Raw genomic sequence first — 24,135 nt, 5'->3', positions numbered from 1 at the left:
TAAACACGTGACCTGACAGAACACTGACACTTCAGTATAATGTAGACAGTTTAGAAAACACGTGACCTGACAGAACACTGACACTTCAGTATAATGTAGACAGTTTAGAAAACACGTGACCTGACAGAACACTGACACTTCAGTAAAATGTAGACAGTTTAGTAAACACGTGACCTGACAGAACACTGAAACATCAGTATAATGTAGAGAGTTTAGAAAACACGTGACCTGACAGAACACTGACACTTCAGTATAATGTAGACAGTTTAGTAAACACGTGACCTGACAGAACACTGACACTGAAGTATAATGTAGACAGTTTAGTAAACACGTGACCTGACAGAACACTGACACTTCAGTATAATGTAGACAGTTTAGTAAACACGTGACCTGACAGAACACTGACACTTCAGTATAATGTAGACAGTTTAGTAAACATGTGACCTGACAGAACACAGACACTCAAGTTTAATGTAGACAGTTTAGTAAACACGTGACCTGACAGATACTTTCAACATAAGATCTGACCACTACCTGTTTACCTGTAACAGACACCTTCAATACAAGATCTGGCCACTACCTGTTTACCTGTAACAGACACATATAATACAAAATCTGACCACTACCTGTTTACCTGTAACAAACACCTTCAATACAAGATCTGACCACTTCCTGTTTACCTGTAACAGACACAATACAAGATCTGACCACTTCCTGTTTACCTTTAACAGACACCTTCGATACAAGATCTGACCACTACCTGTTTACATTATAAGTAGTGTTACTTGCGTATTTTTTAAGTCATTATTTACATATAAAAGCGACCGGAAGATCGATAACATTACTACACATTTTCTTGAAGGGAATATCGTATTTTGATCTTGATCAAATCTAAGTTTGCCAGTTATCGGAATTCGTTAGGTGAACATTCTCTTCACGTTAGATACGAAATCAGAAATCAGATGGGTTTTTTTTTTTTTTTTTTTCGTTTTAATAAACCAAATATCTACAATGCTACGTTGTAGTAGGTAAGATTTGTAGTCTTGACAAACCCCGTGTCTCGGCGTCCGTTATCTTTATTTACAGGTCCGTTGCCATATTTAAGGATCCGACCGTGAATTCTACAATCCGCGTTATCGCGTTTTACATATCCATCATCCGATACGTACGGTTTAATATCCATTGATTTACCAGAAGTTTCGACAATGGGATGACGATTTTCTGCTTTGAACGTTGTATAAAATCTACCACAAGGACGAAATCTACACTGTGAATATCGACTTAATTATAAGGAAGTGAATGATTATACAAGAAAAGATTAAAGTAAAAGAGAGGAAGATGTTACTGGATAACCGGAAGATACTTTCAACAGGGTCATGTCTCGTCTGAAACTAAGCAGAAGGACGATGTCGGTGTTTGATGTACGATCCCTGATTTCCTATAATAAACCATCAACTATAGTGCATGCTTATAGCGTTGTCCCTGTCGCTTTCAGTTTTACGAGTAACTTCTAATGGGAACACAGCTTCCATCACTTTCATCTACTAAGTATGTTTAACTGAACTAATTGTTCGCGCGATTTAATAATTACAAATAATTATGTTTAGTTAGCCGGTCGAACGATTATACAAAGATTAATGTGGACACGGAAATTTCTCTTCTATGGTTTATTCATAATGTCTTTCAACTTATTTAAAAGATGTCGATGGAAATTTCGTGGCAATGTACCCTAACCCTAACCAATGAACCCTAACCAGTAAACTCTAACCCATTAACCCTAACCCATAAACCCTAACCAACAAACCCTAACCAATGAACCCTAGCCAGTAAACCCTAACCAATAAACCCTAACCAGTAAACCCTAACCAGTAAACCCTAACCAGTTAACCCTAACCAGTTAACCCTAACCAGTAAACCCTAACCAGTAAACCCTAACAAATAAACCCTAACCAGTAAACCCTTACCAGTAAACCCTAACCAGTAAACCCTAACCCATAATCCCTTACCCATAGACCCTAACCCATAGACCCTTACCCAGCGACCCTAACCCATTAACCCTAACCCATTAAACATAACCCATTTACCCTAACCAATCAATCTTACCCAATTAAACCTAACCCATTAACCCATAAACCCTAACCCATCAATTCATAAACCCTAACCTATAAACACTACCCCCTAATCAAGCGATCCTTACCCATTAACCCTTACCCATAAACCGTACCCCTAACCCGGCGACCCTAACCCGGCGACCCTAATCCAGCGACCCTAACCCGGCGACCCTAACCCAGCGACCCTAACCCAGCGACCCTAACCCGGCGACCCTAACCCGGCGACCGTATTTATTTATTGTGTATGTAATGATCTCTACTGGACACGATTGTCGGTTCTGTTGTGAATAAATGGTAAGAGATACAAAAATACTGTTTCAAAAAGTTTTACGGTATTTTCTGACGATATTGATTTCATAAGTTTTGATATGTTTGGTCTTCTTACATATTAACTTTTAAGAAGTTTAATTTAGCAACAAAAAAGGGCAATTTTATGTGGAAGAAAAACCCGTTTTCAATATCTTCTAAACGGATTAAGGTCAATATACATGTAAGCCTTGTCTCGACTTTAAGTTGATGTGATGAAAGTCGAGCGATGGGTATTTCTTTCAGGGTTCGAAAATAATTAACGTAGATACTGCTGCTACGAAACACTTTACATAGATACCGGTGAAGATTTCCTTTTGGCGAGAATCTGATTTCTCCTTCGAAATCACAACATGAACAAAACTATCAATAATTCTCTTCTTAATAATTTCGTAACTCCATTCGTCACTACGTGGCGGTTTCCATGTGTGACCTTACCCTTATCAATATAATTCCTCCGAACATCTGTTAACCGTTTTCACTCATATCTATGTGAGAAGTTTGCAATACACAATTATATGAGTTCATTGTTTTTCACCTATATTTAAGAATTCTCAATTTCCTTGTGTTACTTAATGGTAATTAAGTATTCTAACATTTTGAGTGTATTTCCATGTAACGAGTAAACTTTTATATAATAATATGTAGTTTGTCAAATCGGGGAAAAGATTATCTTCTGAGTGTCTACTGATATTCCCATTAAGACGAGTGATCAACAGAATCGTACGCTCGTTCAATAATTTCTCACTCACACCCATATAGCCTGCTAGACTGTATACATATCTCTGTTGTACATTGTTGTCTGTATAAATATATATATATATATGTTATTTCTATCATTTTACACCGTTTCACTTCAAAATGATTATTTTTTATGAGTATTTTTATGACTGTTGCAGGATAAATAGAATACATGGTCAGTGTCTTAAAATATAAGCTGTATTTTTGGCTCGGGACAAAAAGACAAGGCTCGCCAAGGCTCGCCACTTTTGTCTTTCTTTACCCTCGCCAAAATACAGCTTATATTTTAAGACACTGACCATGTATTCTCTATATATCTGTTATTTAGCCAGGTTGACGTGGTTGTTGTACATAAACATAGAACATAGACTAACCCTAACTCGGGATCATACTCCACATAAACATAGGCAAACCTAACTCGGGATCATACTCCACATAAACATAGGCTAACCCTAACTCGGGATCATACTCCACATAAACATAGGCTAACCCTAACTCGGGATCATACCTCACATAAACATAGGCTCACCCTAACTTGGGATCGTACCCCACATAAACATAGACTAACCCTAAATCGGGAACGTACCTCACATAAACATAGGCTAACCCAAACTCGGGATCGTACCCCATATAAACATAGGCTAACCCTAACTCGGGATCATACTCCACATAAACATAGGCTAACCTTAACCCTAACTCGGGATCGTACCCCACATAAACATAGGCTAACCCTAACCTTAACTCGGGATCGTACTCCACATAAACATAGGCTAACCCTAACTCGGGATCGTACTCCACATAAACATAGGCTAACCCTAACTCGGGATCGTACTCCACATAAACATAGGCTAACCCTAACTCGGGATCGTACTCCACATAAACATAGGCTAACCCTAACTCGGGATCGTACTCCACATAAACATAGGCTTACCCTAATCCCGAACCATAACCTTAAACCTAACCCTAAATTGACTGTGTCCACATAATCTATATTGGATGTATCATAGGAATAATTGTGTTCAGGACAACAAAGATACGAGGCAAGCAGATGTCAAGGACGCCATATTTGTAAAATGTATTCATTGTAACTAGATTATATGTTAGCTATGTTTGTTAGAACAGATGACGATCGACAAGTCAAACAGTAATCTGATACTGGTTGTTAGTGGGCAGCAGTGTTATTACCTCAACATCTAGACCACCCAATCACATCCTAAATCACTCCACGGCATCATTCCTATTTGCTCCCAATCATGGAAATTGTTGATGAAAAAGGAACTCCATCTTCTTTCCTTTAGCATTTTACTTCACTTACTGCAGTTTTCTTATCAGCGGAACAAGAATGTATCGTCATTTGCAACAATGTTATATTGCTCCGCAAATTCCACTCACGGATATATTATTCTTAAACAGCATCTGTTAAATACAGAATGAATACAATACGCGCGTCGGAACACGTCCGACAAAAATACTTCTGAAGGCGATTTAGCGCAGCGTGATATAACTTTGTCCATGTGATATATTACTGCCCGCGGGTAATCCCTTACCATACACAATTCCTAGGGTAAAGAGGTTTCATACTGTCCCAGGGAACCCCTTACCATACACAATTCCTAGGGTAGATGCTTCATACTGTCCTCAGGGAACCCCTTACCATACAATTCCTAGGGTAAATATGTTTCATACTGTCCTCAGGGAACCCCTTACCATACACAATTCCTGGGTAAATATGTTTCATACTGTCCTCATGGAACCCCTTACCATACACAATTCCTGGGTAAAGATGTTTCATACTGTCCTCAGGGAACCCCTTACCATACACAATTCCCAGGGTAAAGATGTTTCATACTGTCCTCAGGGAACCCCTTACCATACAATTCCTAGGGTAAATATGTTTCATACTGTCCTCAGGGAACCCCTTACCATACACAATTCCTAGGGTAAAGAGGTTTCATACAGTCCTCAGGGAATCCCTTACCATACACAATTCCTAGAGTAAAGAGGTTTCATACTGTCCTCAGGGAACCCCTTACCACACAATTCCTAGGGTAAAGAGGTTTCATACTGTCCTCAGGGAACCCCTTACCATACACAATTCCTAGAGTAAAGAGGTTTCATACTGTCCTCAGGGAACCCCTTACCATACAATTCCTGGGTAAATATGTTTCATACTGTCCTCAGGGAACCCCTTACCATACACAATTCCTAGGATAAAGAGGTTTCATACTGTCCTCAGGGAACCCCTTACCATACACAATTCCCATGGTAAAGAGGTTTCATACTGTCCTCAGGGAACCCCTTACCATACACAATTCCTATGGTAAAGATGTTTCATACTGTCCTCAGGGAACCCCTTACCATACAATTCCTGGGTAAATATGTTTCATACTGTCCTCAGGGAACCCCTTACCATACACAATTCCTAGGGTAAAGAGGTTTCATACTGTCCTCAGGGAACCCCTTACCATACACAATTCCTAGGGTAAAGAGGTTTCATACTGTCCTCAGGGAACCCCTTACCACACAATTCCTAGGGTAAAGAGGTTTCATACTGTCCTCAGGGAACCCCTTACCATACACAATTCCTAGGGTAAAGATGTTTCATACTGTCCTCAGGGAACCCCTTACCATACACAATTCCTAGGGTAAAGAGGTTTCATACAGTCCTCAGGGAATCCCTTATCATACACAATTCCTAGGGTAAAGAGGTTTCATACTGTCCTCAGGGAACCCCTTACCATACACAATTCCTAGGGTAAAGAGGTTTCATACTCTCCTCAGGGAACCCCTTACCATACACAATTCCTAGGGTAAAGAGGTTTCATACTGTCCTCAGGGAACCCCTTACCATACAATTCCTAGGGTAAAGATGTTTCATACCGTCCTCAGGGAACCCCTTACCATACACAATTCCTAGGGTAAAGAGGTTTCATATCGACCAAAAATAGATTAAGATGCAAATCGGCTCACTTTGAAACGATACGAAATTCCACGTATTTGTGCAGTTTTTAGAATACGTATTTGTCACATTTTCCCCCAAACCGTCGTGAATTATTGTATCCATGGCCATTGTCAGAACTAGCCTTGTCCTATATACAATAAGTATCAATTATGCTGCCCTCGACAACATTGTACGTATATTCTTATACTTTTGTGTTGATGCGTTCGTATGATTTTCTGCTTTTGAATTTATCCACCTCTAAAATGATTTTGATTCTGACCATATGTGAGTTTGGTGAGGAGGTGATAGCCGACGATGTAGGGTAAGGATTACCAGGTGATTACATATTGAACAGACGATGGCCAGGATTATGTTTGGGCTGACAATGACATCAAATTCTGTCCTTGACATCAATTTACTCCAGTAATTACCTGAAGTCCCTCTCCTCATCACGGAGCTATATGTGACTTAGATTACAGGTTTTTTTTCTTTATATATAAAAACCATGTAATTAAGGTTGCAGTGAGTTGACCGTGATATATCGTCCCATGTGTAGTGTTATTCCTATCTTCTGGAGGTCAAACCTCTAAACACAACATTATTTTACGAAACTCTATCTCCTGTTCCAGATATTACTGTACCTTGATAATAGGCTGGATGTGAACGAGAATGTATATTAATGTTTGGTTACAACGTTTATAGATAAGCAATTATCTTAATTTAGTCTCTCCTTCTGATTTCACAATATTTTATTGTTATAACTAATTAATAAACTCCGGCAATAAATAATTACAGATTGTTATTTAAAATTATTGTTGTCGTTTTTTTAAATACACAATAGGAAGCCTGAGATCACTGGGCAATAGAATAAGAGATCTTTAAAAGGTGAATCGAGATGATTATCAAACATTTAGGTAATGATACGCGTGCATAATGTTTCTAATTAACTGAATAGTTCTGATTGTTTACCCGTGAATGCAGTATAAAACGTCAAGTAACTTGATTTTACATCTTCGTTTAATCGTGTTCAATTGGAAATCAACTGATTTTGGTGAACCATCATATCACGTGAACTAACCACAGATTGGAAGCGACAAACTCTGACTTAAGAGCTTCCATCTCTACCCATCACAATACTAGCGATACTCAGTGATGTACTGTCACTATCACTACTCATTGATGTACTGTCATTATCACTACTCAGTGATGTACTGTCACTACCGTTACTCAGTGATGTACTGTCACTATCACTACTCAGTGATGTACTGTCACTAACGCTACTCAGTGATGTACTGTCACTAACGCTACTCAGTGATGTACTGTCACTATCACTACTCAGTGATGTACTGTCACTAGCACTACTCAGTGATGTACTGTCACTATCACTACTCAGTGATGTACTGTCACTATCACTACTCAGTGATGTACTGTCACTATCACTACTCAGTGATGTACTGTCACTAGGACTACTCAGTGATGTACTGTCACTATCACTACTCAGTGATGTACTGTCACTATCACTACTCAGTGATGTACTGTCACTAGAGTTACTCAGTGATGTACTGTCACTATCACTACTCAGTGATGTACTGTCACTATCACTACTCAGTGATGTACTGTCACTATCACTACTCAGTGATGTACTGTCACTAGCGTCACTTAGTGATGTACTGTTACTATCACTACTCAGTGATGTACTGTCACTATCACTACTCAGTGATGTACTGTCACTATCACTACTCAGTGATGTACTGTCACTATCACTACTCAGTGATGTACTGTCACTAGAGTTACTCAGTGATGTACTGTCACTATCACTACTCAGTGATGTACTGTCACTATCACTACTCAGTGATGTACTGTCACTATCACTACTCAGTGATGTACTGTCACTATCACTACGCAGTGATGTACTGTCACTATCACTACTCAGTGATGTACTGTCACTATCACTACTCAGTGATTTACTGTCGCTATCACTACTCAGTGATGTACTGTCACTATCACTACTCAGTGATGTACTGTCACTATCACTACTCAGTGATGTACTGTCACTAACGCTACTCAGTGATGTACTGTCACTACCACTACTCAGTGATGTACTGTCACTAGAGTTATTCAGTGATGTACTGTCACTATCACTACTCAGTGATGTACTGTCACTATCACTACGCAGTGATGTACTGTCACTATCACTACGCAGTGATGTACTGTCACTATCACTACGCAGTGATGTACTGCCACTATCACTACTCAGTGATGTACTGTCACTATCACTACTTAGTGATGTACTGTCACTATCACTACTCAGTGATGTACTGTCACTATCACTACTCAGTGATGTACTGCCACTACTGTCACTATTGTTAATTAGTGTGTACGGTCACTATTGTTAATTAGTGTGTACTGTTACTATCGTTAATTAGCGTGTACTGTTACTATTGTTAATTAGTGCGTACTGTTACTTTTATTAATTAGTACGTTTTGTTACTATTGTTAATTGGTGCCTACTACTACTAACGGCCTTCGATCTTACCAACTTTGAATTTATTGACCCGCTATAGTTCAATAGTAGGTCAGCTACAAACAATATAACTAATAACTTATAACTTATAAGATTGCCGATTATCAGTTGTAAAGATATTTCTTGTTTAAACTAATTCGTTTCTTATTGTTTGTTATGATTTAGCCAGGCGGAGACAACACCAACACTAGGGAAACAAATGATCATCTCAAAAATAATTTTCGTTCCTGCACGTGCTAACCTCCCTCCTAAAAGGGATTTGATACGAATTCACAAACCACGATCCATACATGCGTTAAATGATATCAATACAATGCAGGTGTTCGTGGACCGTTGGTTGGGTAATCACGTGGCAGAAATCGACAAGGTCGATAATTGGTGGAGACGTATGCTAGTGCTCAGAGATCAATCCGTGCATTTTTCCACTCTTCCTACATTTGTTTTCGGTGACCAAGCCTTATTTTAATCGAGATGCATACTTGACAATAAGATACCCGAACCTGGGTTGTTTCGACGACTTAACAAGTATTCCACGGAAGTGGATGTTTCGCCTGCACAGCAAGCTAGGAGATGAATTAAACAACAAATGCAGAACATTTAATAAATTTGAGTAGTAGCCATCAATTGATATCAAATGCAATCTTTGCACAAAACCCTGTGTGAATTAATTATTATTGCAGTGATTATTCTTAAACCAGTGTTATTAATATACAGGTGAGCTGTGTATTCAGATTTCTCACCTGTTGCCAACTCATCTGAAGACTAACATTTAACCCTAGTCATAATTCTAAAGACGTTAGGTACACACATCAATTGCACGGAGTGTTGGATCTAAGAGGTTTTGTAGACAGGATGAGTGAAGTCGTTGATAGCATTTATTGATTGCAAGAACATTTAATTACATTTATGTACAGAACTTCTTACCCCGAACATGTCATCATAGGGCTTTCCATACTGGTTTATAATGGCTGTAGTAAGACCTTTTCCCAAGCAAGCACTTGTGGTAAGGAAGCACTGTATTAAGTTTGAGTTTGATTGACAAAAGGGAACAAATAGGGATAGAATAGTGAAGCCCAACTGGGCCGGGTGAATCATCGGCGATCAGGTAGCTCAACTTTCCTGAGCATCCTACTCATATTAGTTCATAGTTCATAGTATTCGACGTCCTTGTAAGCTTGTGGCTTCTGTCGACGCATCTTCATGGTTGTACACTCATTTGCAGGTTGCGCATAGGACACGTATACAACTTATATATATATACATTAGTAGCAAGAAGGTAAAAACTTTACTGGATGATTGACCCAATGCTTATTGAGCCTAGATTTAAAAGTATTAAGGGACGGGGAATCTACTACTGATGTGGGAAGTCGATTCCATGTATTTACAATCCTATTTTTGAAAGCTTGTCCCCTAATATTAGTGTTGTACCTAATCTTTTTAAGTTTTTTGGAATTCCCTCTAGTTTTAAGGTTATCAAGTGTAGGTATTACTTGTTGGTTAGATATGTCTAAATTGCTAATCAATTATTACGATCATACCAAGTCCTGTGGTTTTAGCATGGAGATTAGCACGTGTAGGAAAAGAAAGAGATAATCCCATTGTTTTACTCTTATCGGTGTGAAGAAATGTATGAGAAATGTCTATTAGTACCTGATGCCATGTCAAGCGAAATGTCAACTATTTTCAACTGGCGTAAGGGAGGCAACTCTTATCAATCTTGGATGAATATGTTCATCCGTTGAGCACTTCCATTACAATACTGTTCAATAGTACGCTGGCCGAAAGCGGCCGTCTCCTCGTACACGCGTATTGGGAAAATGTGTACCTGGAAAATGTGTACTTGAAAAATGTGTACCTGAAAAATGCGTACCTGAAAAATGTGTACCTAAAAATGTGTACCTTGAAAATGTGTACCTGAAAAATGCGTACCTGAAAAATGTGTACTTGAAAAATGTGTACCTGAAAAATATGTACCTGAAAAATGCGTACCGTGACACCTAGTACACGGAAAATACAAAGACATGTGCTTGAAAAACGTATAACTTCATGACACTTTGTACAGGGTTATTAGAAAAACGTGTACATAAAACATGTGTACCATTACAAATCGTATGTACACTTTTCCTGTCGTTACAGCGATAACCACTCCTGAACCCACGATCCTGTATTCTAAGCCAGTATCAGCGTTATAATTAATAGGGAGTCGTTAATGGGTTTTTCAGTGAAACAATGTAGAATCGCACATTTACCTAGTGAGGGATCGGAGCTAAGAAAAAACATTTTGTTAGTATTCTTTTATCAACATTTGGTTTGGTTTGGTTTTGTTTATTATTCTTTAACGTCCTATCAACAGATCAGATCATTTTAGGACGGCCTCCTGTGCGTGCGACATGCATGCTTGTGGTGACTGGTGTTTGTGTTTTGGGATGATGCGTTATGTCCCGAGCTTTTGCCGATTCATAGTGCTACCTCACTGAAGCATGCTACCGAGGACCCCTATCAGGGCACCAATCTCGGTCACATTATGCTGACGCCAAATCCCAAAATGCTGAGCGCTAAGCAGGAGCAGCAACTACCATTTTAAAAGACTCTGGTATGTCTCGGGCCAGGAGGCAGAACCCAAAGCCTTCCTCACAGCGGCGAACGCTCATCTAAAAGACAAAATGAGGCATTGCCAAGGGAAACACTGTGAAGAAGAAAGATGTTAAGAAAGAGAAAAGAACATATCACAAATTTAGTCGCCTCTAACGATCAAGCGACTGGGGCAGCAGGTACAATTCGATCAACATTGGAATCAACTTGCAACTTCAATACATTTGGCATTGGAGAAAAGATTTGACATGTTGATCAAAAGGTTGGCCGTTTGGCCGTCCAAGTTTTACAATTCGTTGATGAAACTGAAGATAGTGAAGCTGAAAATTAACTACACTTGGTCTGGACCATCTCATTACCGTTTTGTTCATCAATGATTTGATCAAAATGTGAAGACTTGTTGGCCATTAACGCAAAAAACAGATTATTGCGAACAAAAATACTTTGAAAAGGCGATCAGTTAAATCTAAATAGCTATTTATAGTTGACAGACAAAAAATATCTGACCACAGAGGAAGTTTATAGAAGGAAGTAGGAGTTCCGAGATCACGTGAAAAGTGTACATACGATTTGTCATGGTACACATTTTTCTAATAACCCTGTACGAAGTGTCATGATGTTATACTTTTTTCAAGCTCATGTCCTTCTATTTTCCGTGTACTAGGTGTCATGGTACACATTTTCCAGGTACACATTTACACTTTTTTCGGGTACACATTTTTCAGTTACACATCAGGTACACATTTGTCTAATACGCGTGTACAATGTGACGGCCGCTTTCGGACATTGTAAAGTAAGACAGTCTTGCCCGGACGACCTCCAGACATCCCCTACCAATTTAGGTCAACTCAATGGTGGTTTTCTGAACGTGTGTGAGTTAAAACAATATTGATTTACCGTGATTTGTTGTCTTAATTATCAGAGTATATTTCTATGTGTGCCAAAACAAATACTGACGATCTAGTAATAACAAAAAATAAATAAAGGCTCACTTAAAATTTGAATATTGGTATTTTTGTTACTCATTCGAGAAACTTAAGTAGCATAAGTAGCACTCTGATAGGTATTTATAAAATCTAACTAACCACGTATGCTGTTTGTCCGTTTGTTCATCAATGATTTGAAGAACAATCAACTGCTTCATTTTAGATAAAAGCAAAATGAATAAAGATTCTTTTAAAATTTGAATAGTGGTATTTAGCTACTCATTCAAAAAAACTGAAGTAGCAAAAGTATCACATTGAAAGAAAGGTTTTCATAAAATCTAACGAAATACGTTTGCGGGGTGTAAAATTACAACACACTGCTACATTTTTAATGGTTTAGGAATTTAGCTTAACATCTCCAGAAAGGATACATCAATAAGATACATTTGAAAGTTCGTAACTTCTTGGATTCATTACGACAATCTTTGACGTTATATTTTTGTAGGTCTTGAATAGGCATACATATATTGACCAAATGTCATTTATTGTCAAAATGATAACAATCTACCGAACTTTGGGATATTGTGGCGTTACCAACCCTAACCTAAACCCTAACCCTAACCTAAACTCTAACCCTAACCTAAACTCTAACCTAACCTAAACTCTAACCTAACCTAAACCCTAACCCTAACCTAAACTCTAACCCTAACCTAAACTCTAACCCTAACCTAAACCCTAACCCTAACCCAAACCCTAACCCTAACCTAAACTCTAGCCCTAACATAAACCCTAACCCTAACCTAAACTCTAACCCTAACCTAAACCCTAACCCTAACCTAAACTCTAACCCTTAAACTTACCCTAACCCTGCTCAAAATAGGATGGTTAAATATTGGTGCGTCAGATTTAGGCGTTTACTATCATGTGTGTTAAATTTTGGCACTTACTTTTACGTAACTGATCTGTTTGTTTATTACGCTACGAAGGCCTACATATTGATCGGTAATCAATGTGGCTAAAAGACAGGATTCGATCACCTACCTGAGATATAGCCTTTGCTTGGATAGGTATCTACTGAGAACATATCAGTATACTGTATAAGCTTTTTGTTTTTCGTATCACCTGGTTGCACAGGAAAACAGTCTTCGCTTTGTACACAAGTTAATAATCGATGGAGATGCGACTTGTCCTTGAACACAGCTAATCAAACAATCAATATGAAAACAACGTGAATATATTTTATGACACATTAAGATGAAAACATACTTATTGACGCCTTTTTATCAAAAAACAACATTCAAACACACATCAAAATAGATCGCGGAAGCTAGTAATGGCTATGTTGTAAATAAATGAAAACTCGGTTGTTATAATCCGGATATTGTACTGACGATTTTTTTCGTGAAATTTTGGTATGTTTAATTTTAGCTAATTTACCTCGGAGGCGAAATAAACCAAAATATAAGCTCATCCATAATATCCCAAAGTACGGTATTACACCGTCGGAAGTGTAGCATTTTAAAATCTTCAAACCTTCATTAGTGGTACTCTCGCTACTCATTCTAAAAACTGAAGTAGTAAAAGTATATACGTGTGTTGTTTGTTCGCTTGCAATGCATAAATGAACAATAAACTGTTACGTTATTAAGTACAAACTGAATAAATGTAGATTACCTTAGACCTTGAGTAGTGTTACTATTTATAGTCATTCAAAACATCATCATTTAATTTTGTATGAAACACGCATTTCGATTGGCTGAAATAATTTTGTTATACCTCCATAACAAAATTTTTGACGTTGCGAAATGTAACGTCATTTTTGATTGGCTGGTGACGTTGCGTAATAATTTATCACAGAAAAGAGTTCGCCAAAGAAAGTGAAATATCTTGGTGTGTATAAGACGAAATTAAATTATAAGAATTAACATTAATTATTTTTTTCTGTTATACAGTCATAACATAAATAAACTGGAGTGTGCTCTCTTCATAAACCGCTTCGCGGTTTATTTAGAGTACACTCCAGTTTTTTTCTGTTATGACTGTATAACAGAAACAAATAATTAATGTCAATTCTTAAATAACATCTGAGGAAACATGTTTGTTGCAATGCATGTATTGTTGTGAATATATGTGACGAGCTGACTTCTCTAAGCGAAGGTGTTTATGACACCTCGTCCAGAGAAGGTGATGTTCGGCTGTTCCCGACTACAATCGGTGTAGTCTACACATTTTTTTTAAATTTATTATTCATTCATTTTAGTTTATATCACAATACAAGAATAAAACAACATACATAAACAAGTTGTAACAACACATGTTATTAATACATCCTGATTATAGTAGATTCCGTTTTTCTAAAATTGTTATATATCATGATGGTCAAATACTTGTAAATATTATTATTGTTAATAATTTGATACACTACAGCTGGTAACTGCAAGAAAAATAAACGTGTGTTCGAACTTGAACTGTTTTTTTTTTAAATCACTGACTCGGAGAAAAGTAATCCATAACGAAGAAACTTTAAGAAAGGAACGGTAATATTAATATTTCAGAAAACATGTTTTCAGGAAATTTCTATTGTAACCATTCATTTATTTGAGTAAATAACTTACCTTTATTTTCAGAATCATTAGTTGAAATGAATTTGACATGATTTGTTTGCACTGTCGAGGTTAAGATCTATTTCTAAACATTTACTTTTGTATATGTATTGTTTTATAATCAATAGAATTAGGTTGTCTAGATTAAAGTTTTGGTATTTATTTAAATATTTACCAAAGATGAGTTCTTGTTTATCAAATCTTTAACTAAGGTTCTTCGCAAGTGTACGGAAGCCAGTTAGGGTTACAGCGAAAAAATATATTATGTCGTAATAACGACATAGTATCTTGTAATAACGACTTAGCTATGTCGTAATAACGACTTAGTAGCTCGTAATAACGACTTAGGTATGTCGTTATAACGACTTAATATCTCGTAATAACGACTTAGCTATGTCGTAATAACAACATAGTATCTCGTAATAACGACTTAGCTATGTCGTAATAACGACTTAGTATCTCGTAATAACGACTTAGCTATGTCACAAAGAAGATTTTAATTCCCCTTTTTCTCTTTTCTTAATCAATATTGTGAAATATTATACATACATATATATATATTGACAGTTAAAAAAATGTATTTATAAAGTCTCTTCCGATTCCGATAGCGCAAGAGAAACGAATATTTTTTCCAGAAGGCAATGGATCGAACGGAGAAAGCTTACCATGGAACAGGATATAACGAACATTAGAAATAGCAGTGTGTTTTTGTGCAGCGAAGAGTTTAATCTTCTGCTATCGAAATCGGATTTGCTTTGTTTGCTTAGTAAAAAATCAAACTAAATTTATCAATTGAATATTTGAATAAATTCGAATCGTAATACCTCTCTCCTTGACTCTCTGTCTCTCTGTTTCTCTCTCTGTCTCTCTGTTTCTCTCTCTCTCTCTCTCTCTCTCTCTCTCTCTCTCTCTCAGTCTCTGAGTTCTGGTAAGTAATGACACCGGAAGTTCTGATTAGTAATGACACCGGAAGTTCTGATTAGTAATGACACCAGAAGTTCTGGTAAGTAATGACACCGGAAGTTCTGATTAGTAATGACATCGGAAGTTCTGGTAGATAATGACACCGGAAGTTCTGGTAAGTAATGATACCGGAAGTTCTGATTAGTAATGACACCGGAAGTTCTGGTAAGTAATGACACCGGAAGTTCTGGTAAGAAATGATACCGGAAGTTATGATAAGTAATGACACCGGAAGTTCTGATTAGTAATGATACTTGAAGTTCTGGTTAGTAATGACACCGGAAGTTCTGGTAAGTAATGACACCGGAAGTTCTGGTATGTAATGACACCGGAAGTTTTGATTAGTAATGCCACTGGAAATTCTGATGAGAAATGACACCATACTATTTATCGTCAAATGTTTTGTTTTGTTTCGTTTTTTTGTTTTTTGTTTTTTTTGTTGTTTTTTTTTTTTAATTATCTCTCCTTTTCGAACATTTTATTTTCGTTTTAATCTAGTTTCATGTCAGCTCTTCACGCCTGAGTGTTTTCCGGGTTTTGTACTCGCCCCAACTCGGGCTACCGAATTCCTGTATCTCATATACTGTCAACTCGGGCAACCGAATTCCTGTATATCACATACTGTCAACTCGGGCTACCGAATTCCTGTATCTCATATACTGTCAACTCGGGCAACCGAATTCCTGTATATCACATACTGTCAACTCGGGCTACCGAATTCCTGTATCTCATACTGTCAACTCGGGCTACTGAATTCCTGTATATGTAGTGAACTAGGAAATAGATAGGTTGTTTAAGATACCATTAAGGATATTTAAGAGTTAAGTAGATACGTTTTATTTAAAGGCAAGTTTTACATGTTATGTGTTCAAAGTTACCTAGTGTAGGAAGTGTATTGTACTCTATAGTCATCCAAATCTATTCGAGTTGCTTCCCTTAGATTAGAAGTTAATTAACCCGTTTTCGGTTTACACCTTCATTCGTTGTCTATGTCAAATAACCAAACGAAAGCATCTGAAGTCAGCAGTTATTACATTTATGTAGCACACTGTTCGTTGGACCAGTGGTCAGTGCCTAGGGCTATAATTAGAGATGACGATATAGGGGTTTAGAGACGCCCGTGTCATATTCCGGGTTAAAGGTCAGGATTGGTTAATAAAGTCTTTGGCGTTTTCTCCAGTAGTTTTCAGACCAAACGGACCAGAGTGCCGTTCGGAGGTAAATATGTAGACTTGGATTTGTGTGTAAATGCGCCGGTGATAGTGTGGAAGATTGATGAAACATCATAGGATTGAATTGTTCCTTCGGGATTTTCATGTGGATTATTAAATGTAAGTAAACTTTATATCCTGTGTTAAATTATGTTCATCACACCACAGCCATCCCAAAACGAACTTTCACGTCCCGTGTAAACAGAGCAGACGTTACATATATCATATAGAGTCAACTCGGACTACCGAATTCCTGTATCTCATATACTGTCAACTAAGGCTACCGAATTCCTGTATCTCATATACTGTCAACTCGGGTTACCGAATTCCTGTATCTCATATACTGTCAACTCGGGTTACCGAATTCCTGTATCTAATATACTGTCAACTCGGGTTACCGAATTCCTGTATCTCATATACTGTCAACTAAGGCTACCGAATTCCTGTATCTCATATACTGTCAACTAATTAATATACTGTCAACTCGGGTTACCGAATTCCTGTATCTCATATACTGTCAACTCGGGTTACCGAATTCCTGTATCTAATAAACTGTCATTCAGGCTACGGAATTCCTGTATTTCATATACATCATATGCTGTCAACCCTCGCTGAGTTTTCTGAAAATTAACTGATATAATATAAAAACAACTATTCGGTATCAATTCAAGAACTATTTATTACATAAACACCGTAAAGACACTACACGTTACATAGAGTGGAACTGGTGATACTACTGATGACGTCACGTGACCTGTGTATGTTAACTTAAAAAAAAATATCTCTCTGGGTCAATTAAATTCGAATGGGAAAAACCACTTGAGGAGGAAGGGGGAGTCAGGTTATACACATAAAACATGCAGGGATGTTGATTTCAGATTCCATTACAGTAGTTGAAATGTATCACAGTGACGTGGTTATAATCCCGCGGTCTTAATATATTGATAACATTATATTTGCAGTACATTTAACGGTAAACACATTATATATGTTGAGAAACAGTAGTTGAAATGTATCACAGGGACATGTTTATAAATTATATTTACCGTACATTAAAGGGTAAACGCATTCTTCGTTTTGAGAAACATGTATCACAGGGACAGATTTACTAAATTATACGGACAGTAAATTAACGATAAATAAGATTAATTACATGCCGTTTGTAATGTGTACATACATGTTGAGAAATGTATGATGATATAACAATGTAAAGTTAATGTTGTTTAAGTCCACTGATATAAATTGTCTGTACCCTCACTCAAGGTTGAGTCACTCAGTCACTATAATACTTGAGGAGTTTGAGTCCCCACTCTCCTGTATCTATCACTAAGTATGACCACAACACATCACCCTTCTGTATACCTACTGATCCCTGCCATCCTTTGTTTGTGTGAAGTGTTTTTATGTACTTCCCTGCTTCCACTTATCAGTTCTATTGTGTTCCTTGTCTCGTCAGCAATAACAATATTACCCTTACTGTCATATACAACTGTACGAGGACCAAACCTGTCTGGTGTGACCGACCTCCGTACTTGTATCCCCTCCCCCCGGGCCTGTATCCCCTCCCCCTTGTAGTTGACCAGGGGCTGGAGTGTTGAGTTGTACACGATGATACGTTTACCATCCATTACTACAGCTATATTACCTGTAACACCACATTGTGATATTGACGGTACGTACCCCCCCACAATGTATGTATGTAACACCTGACCGTCCACTGTATACACCCCTACCTTGTACCCCTTTCCTATACCCCGTGTACCCACCACTACCCGACCCTCCCTGGTCACACACAGTCTGACTGGGTAATCCTCTGTAGTGAATCTTGTGACTGGTGTATATGATGTAGATACTTCACAGATAGTGTTATCACCATAACAACTGAACCACAGACGACCTGTGGTGGGGTCCAGACTGATGTCCCTGATGTTACGGCTGTGTCGTACCGTCTGTATGACCTGACCTTGGTTGTCGATGAGAATTACTGTGTCGGTCCAGTCACACAGCCACGCACGTCCATCAGATGTAGGACTGATCGACGTGATGTTACCCGGGTATGTGAACTGGGACATGACGGTTGGACGGTCACGAAGTTTGTACCGGACTTCTCCAGTGGACGCTTGATCAACCTCTTTAGACTGTTTTGGTCGGACTACTGGACGTTGGTCGGAGTGACCACTAGTTGCCGATCCTACCTGGAGATGGTCAGTAGGAAGTTTGAGGTTCCCGAGGGCCTGTTTAAGGTGACTTAGTCTGTCCATACCCGGAGTAAACTCGGCCATGTCTATGTTAGGTGTTGGTGGGATGTCTGGATCCATTTCCCGGATTTCTGTTACCGAGTCGTACACGAGTACACTGGTTCCTGTCTGGAGAGTCTGTTTATACTCTGATGAAAGTTCCCTCAAAGTTTCCAGTCTACTCTCCAGGTCTGTGATGTGGGTCTGTATTAGGTCCATGGCCGCCACCTCCATCTTGTCACAAAGAGCGATATAATCCTCAGTGATTTTGTCTAACTCTAACTTACATTTTTTAGTATTGTCAATGATGTTTTTGCGAAGTTTATCGTACAAAGGTTTACATGAAGTCAGTTGTGTTCGAGATGAGAAGATTTCTTGGTTTAGTTTTGGAATATTTACATTTTCTGTCTCATTGACAAAGTCCTGGAGTATTTGATTGTGTCGTGTTTTGATGTCAGATATCTCCAGAAAACTGTCTATATGATGTTTGTGGAGAGTGATCGAGCACTTTGAACAGATTAACATTTTACAGTCCTGGCATAAAAAGATAACGTCATTTTGTTTGTGGACCTCACACTTAAGTTGTCCTTTTGGTCTAAAATGATACTGTGCTTTGATGATTGATTGGCCGGATTTTGAAGCCATGTTTGTTAGTAATTTAGCGTGACAAGATGGAGTTCGGCGACACTCTGGATCCTCTTGTGTATCTGTATAACAATGAAATGGCGGAATAAGTAACACACATCAACATTGATATAATACACAATGAGTAACTCGCATATATAGGATTCCTAAAAATCTCAAAACGTCAGCAGATAGTCCACACACACTTTTTTTGGACTAAACAGTAACAGTCCAGCTTTTTCGTGATTAAATTTGTTTCAAACATCGCGAACAAGTATTTATTTATATTACATGAAGTGGTGTTTTGAAATGCATTTGTATACACATATATTGCCCAATAATCTGGCATTTTATGGCATATATGTAAATTGACCAAACCAACATCCAAAATACTGTGGATCACACCCATACATGACATAATGCACAAAATATTGTCTTCTTTCTAGGATATTCCAATATGACAAGGAAAATAATTACAGATAACTCTGCTCGTGCAGAAAATCAGAAAAGTAAACTTTTTAAACTTGTAAACAGAGATCAGGGAACCTCTTGTGCAGTTGTTCAGTCAAGGCAGTCTACCAAAAGTAAACTTAATACCACTCCCTCCCATTAGCTGCACAGTGGGGTAGCCACAAACTACTACAGTCTTTGAAAGAACCTCTATATCTGTTCCCGGAATGATTATCTCAGTAATTTATCTAACATATAAAAGTGTTTGTACAAGGATAATTAGAGCAAATGGGAGCCTGAGCCAGAAAACGAAATTTAAAAAAGAACGCAAAAAAAAAAAATGTACTCTATACTCACCGACTAATTCAAGTCCAGTTTATCGTAATATATGTGATGTGCTCCGTTCTCTCAGCTCTTTGTTGAAGGATGTTGTCCTCTGAGAGAAGAATAATGTCGTCTGAGAGAGAGGGAGGGCTGCCTGGGGGATACAAACGTACGTAAAATTAACATATTTATTCGGCTTAAATACATCACATCTGTTACTGGCACATACTGCAATTAATCAGATAGAGTGGAGTGGACCATTGTGATGTGTGTAATAACACAAGTGTGATGTGTGTAATAACACTAGTGTGATGTTTGTAATAACACCAGTGTGATGTGTGTAATAACACCAGTGTGATGTGTGTAATAACACTAGTGTGGTATGTGTAATAACACCAGTGTGATGTTTGTAATAACACCAGTGTGATATGTGTAATAACACCAGTGTGATGTTTGTAATAACACCAGTGTGATGTGTATAATAACACCAGTGTGATATGTGTAATAACACCAGTGTGATGTGTGTAATAACACCAGTGTGATGTGTGTAATAACACTAGTGTGTTATGTGTAATAACACCAGTGTGTGATGTTTGTAGTAACACCAGTGTGATATGTGTAATAACACCAGTGTGATGTTTGTAATAACACCAGTGTGATGTGTATAATAACACCAGTGTGATATGTGTAATAACACCAGTGTGATATGTGTAATAACACCAGTGTGATGTGTGTAATAACACCAGTGTGATGTGTTTGATAACACCAGTGTGATATGTGTTATAACACCAGTGTGATGTGTGTAAATAACATAAGTGTGATGCATGTAATAAACCAGTGTCATGTATGTAAAAACACAAGTGTGATGTATGTAATAACACCATTGTGATGTGTTTGATAACACCAGTGTGATATGTGTTATAACACCAGTGTGATGTGTGTAATAACACTAGTGTGATGTGTTTAGTAACACCAGTGTGATATGTGTAATAACACCATTGTGATGCATGTAATAAACCAGTGTCATGTATGTAATAACACCAGTGTGATGTGTGTAATAACACCAATCTGATTTGTGTAATAACACCAGCGTGACGTGTGTAATAACACCAGTGTGATGTGTGTAATAACACCATTGTGATGTATGTAATAACACCATTGTGATGTGTGTAATAACACCAATCTGATTTGTGTAATAACACCAGTGTGATTTATCTAATTACATTAGTGTTAGACATGTAAGTTTCATTTATACTCATACTATTAGTTATGTCATAAACGGAATCATACACTCGCGGTTATGTCGTATGGAATTTATCAAACTCGTAAAATTATTACATTTATTAAACTTCTTTGATATATTTTGTATCACATAGTTACTGATTTAAGATCCCCTTTTGGCAGTCACTGGGAAATATATCAAACTAGAATACGTACTGGTCAGCAATGCTGACGTTTGATGTTTAGACTTCAAAAACAATCGCAACGAGGCAAAATATTCAACCTCGATATTGACTGCGCCTACAAAATTTAAAATACTAGTGGAATATTAATATATTAGTTTTTTTTCCATTTCAATGTAAAAACCTCCCCATTCAAGAGCCAGGGCTGCAATCAGAAACCCACTTGATACTTGACCTTTGTACACAAAATGTCAAATGACCTTGACCTTTAATGCAGTGAGAAGCTGCAATAGCTCAGTCCGTACGAGTGTCTTGGTTTGTGTTTCTTTGGAAGCTAAGAAACAATACAGTTTGTATTGATGTCATTTAGCAAGACACTCTACCCTAAATGCGACAAAACTGTGTATGTTCAATGAGGTAGCCACCAGCTACTACTGCCTCAAAATGACCCTGGCTGCTGACGGAGTTAATAACTTTAATCCAGTGTGACTTAGATATTTTGTTATTTGACTAAACCTTTAATTCAAACTAAGCTTGCTTTATAAGTCCATAACAAAATGTTTACACGTGGAAATATACAAAACATGTCCTTGGCATTTGATCATGACCTTTGCTCTTAAAATCTGTTCAAAATATTCTCATAGTGTGATATACACACACATATGTTCAATAGTGAATACACAATTTGACCTTGATTTTGACCTAGTAACCATGACCTTTGGTGAGATGGAAGATCAGATGACATCATGTTAAATTCCAACCGCATTGTTTCATAGAGTATATAAAACGTTAAGCAGTGAAAATATCCAAACTTTGACTAAACTTGATCTTTGAGCCAGTCGCCTTGACCTATGATCACATGTCCTTTTGTTTAAATCTAACGAGCATTGCTGCATAGTGTCACAACATAATATTCCTCAGTGAAAAACTACAGAATTTGACCTTGCCCTTTGACTCGATGACCTTGACGTTTGGTAAGTTGATTCCTTATTTGATTGTGAACAGCTTTGTTTCATCAAGTCATCAGTAAAAAAACAGACGGCCTGTATCGCTCACCTTGATTTCTCGAGATATGAAACAAGAATGATGATTAAGTATATTTGTCACTGGTATTGCTTTGTCAGTATATCATAGGCATGTTATATGGGCACATGAGGTTTTTATGCTAAAAAATGCATAAATCCATGAAATGAAATTGACTTTTGGCGCAACCCCATAGGGATGCTACCACACATATGTGAGTGATATCCGTTGCTTAGTTTCAAGAAAGAAGTTGTTTAACCAATTGGCCCCTTTTGACCCCGTCATCTGTAACAAAGGGGGTCAGTTCCTTCCTTTATAAAACCTTACCAAAAAGGATGCTACCTGTTTAATATGAGGTTTCAGAGAAGAAGTTGTTCATATCAATTTAGCCAAATTGACCCCTTTTGGCCCCACCTTCAGTTCCCAGGTGGGGGTCAACTCTAAAATTTGTACAATTTTGAATCCCCACCCCATGACCATGCTGCCATACAAATGTGAGTGATATCCATTGCTTAGTTTCAGAGAAAAAGTTGTTTATATAAATTTTACCAAATTGACCCCTTTTGGCCCCGCCCCTCAGCCCCCAAGGGGGATGGCCCCGTCATTTGTTCAATTTTGAATCCTTAACCCAAGGGAATGCTACCAGTCAAATATTAGAGATATCACTTGCTTAGCTTCAAAGAAAAAGTCGTTGATATCAATTCCGCCAAATTGCACAATTTTGAATCCCCACGTAATAGTGTTGCTACAAGGCAAATATGAGCAATATCCATTGTTCGGTTTCAGAAAAGAAGTCGTTTATATATATCAATATAGCCCAATTGACCACATTTGGCCCCGCCCCTGAGGCCCCTGGGGGTCAGCCCTTTCATTTTTACAATTTTGCATCCCCACCCGAAATTGATGCTATCAGGCAAGTATGAGCCATATCTATTGCTCAGTTTCAGAAAAGAAGTCGTTAATATTAACAGATCCAAATTGACCCCTTATGGCCCCGCCCCTCAGACCCCTGGGGGTCAGTCCCACCATTTATACAATTTTGAGTCCCCATCTCATAGGGATGCTTGTGACCAAATTTGGTCAAATTCTGATCATTGGTTATGAAGAAGACGACGGACGGACGACGAACGCTACGGTATGGCATAAGCTTACCCCG

General features: G+C 37.9%; 1 protein-coding gene across 3 annotated transcripts in view; it reads right to left on the bottom strand.

Moving 5' to 3' along the window:
• Window positions 1-17,577: 17,577 nt before the first annotated feature.
• The window catches only part of LOC117333625, a 28,144-nt gene continuing 21,586 nt past the window's right edge, over window positions 17,578-24,135 (bottom strand). The window contains exons 3-4 of one of the 3 annotated variants that reach the window (XM_033893024.1): window positions 20,587-20,707; window positions 17,578-19,862 (exon numbers count right to left, since the gene is read on the bottom strand). In XM_033893024.1, coding sequence (XP_033748915.1) covers window positions 18,265-19,800 — 1,536 coding nt within the window. In that variant the 5' untranslated portion in view covers window positions 19,801-19,862; window positions 20,587-20,707 and the 3' untranslated portion in view covers window positions 17,578-18,264. The remainder of the gene's footprint in view (window positions 19,863-20,586; window positions 20,708-24,135) is intronic. The other 2 variants (XR_004533964.1, XM_033893023.1) reach the window with 2 other exon arrangements.

This window comes from Pecten maximus, chromosome 8 (assembly GCF_902652985.1).
Source record: "Pecten maximus chromosome 8, xPecMax1.1, whole genome shotgun sequence".
NCBI classification, from domain to species: Eukaryota; Metazoa; Mollusca; class Bivalvia; order Pectinida; family Pectinidae; genus Pecten; species Pecten maximus.
This window is presented reverse-complemented; position numbering and strand designations above follow the sequence as displayed.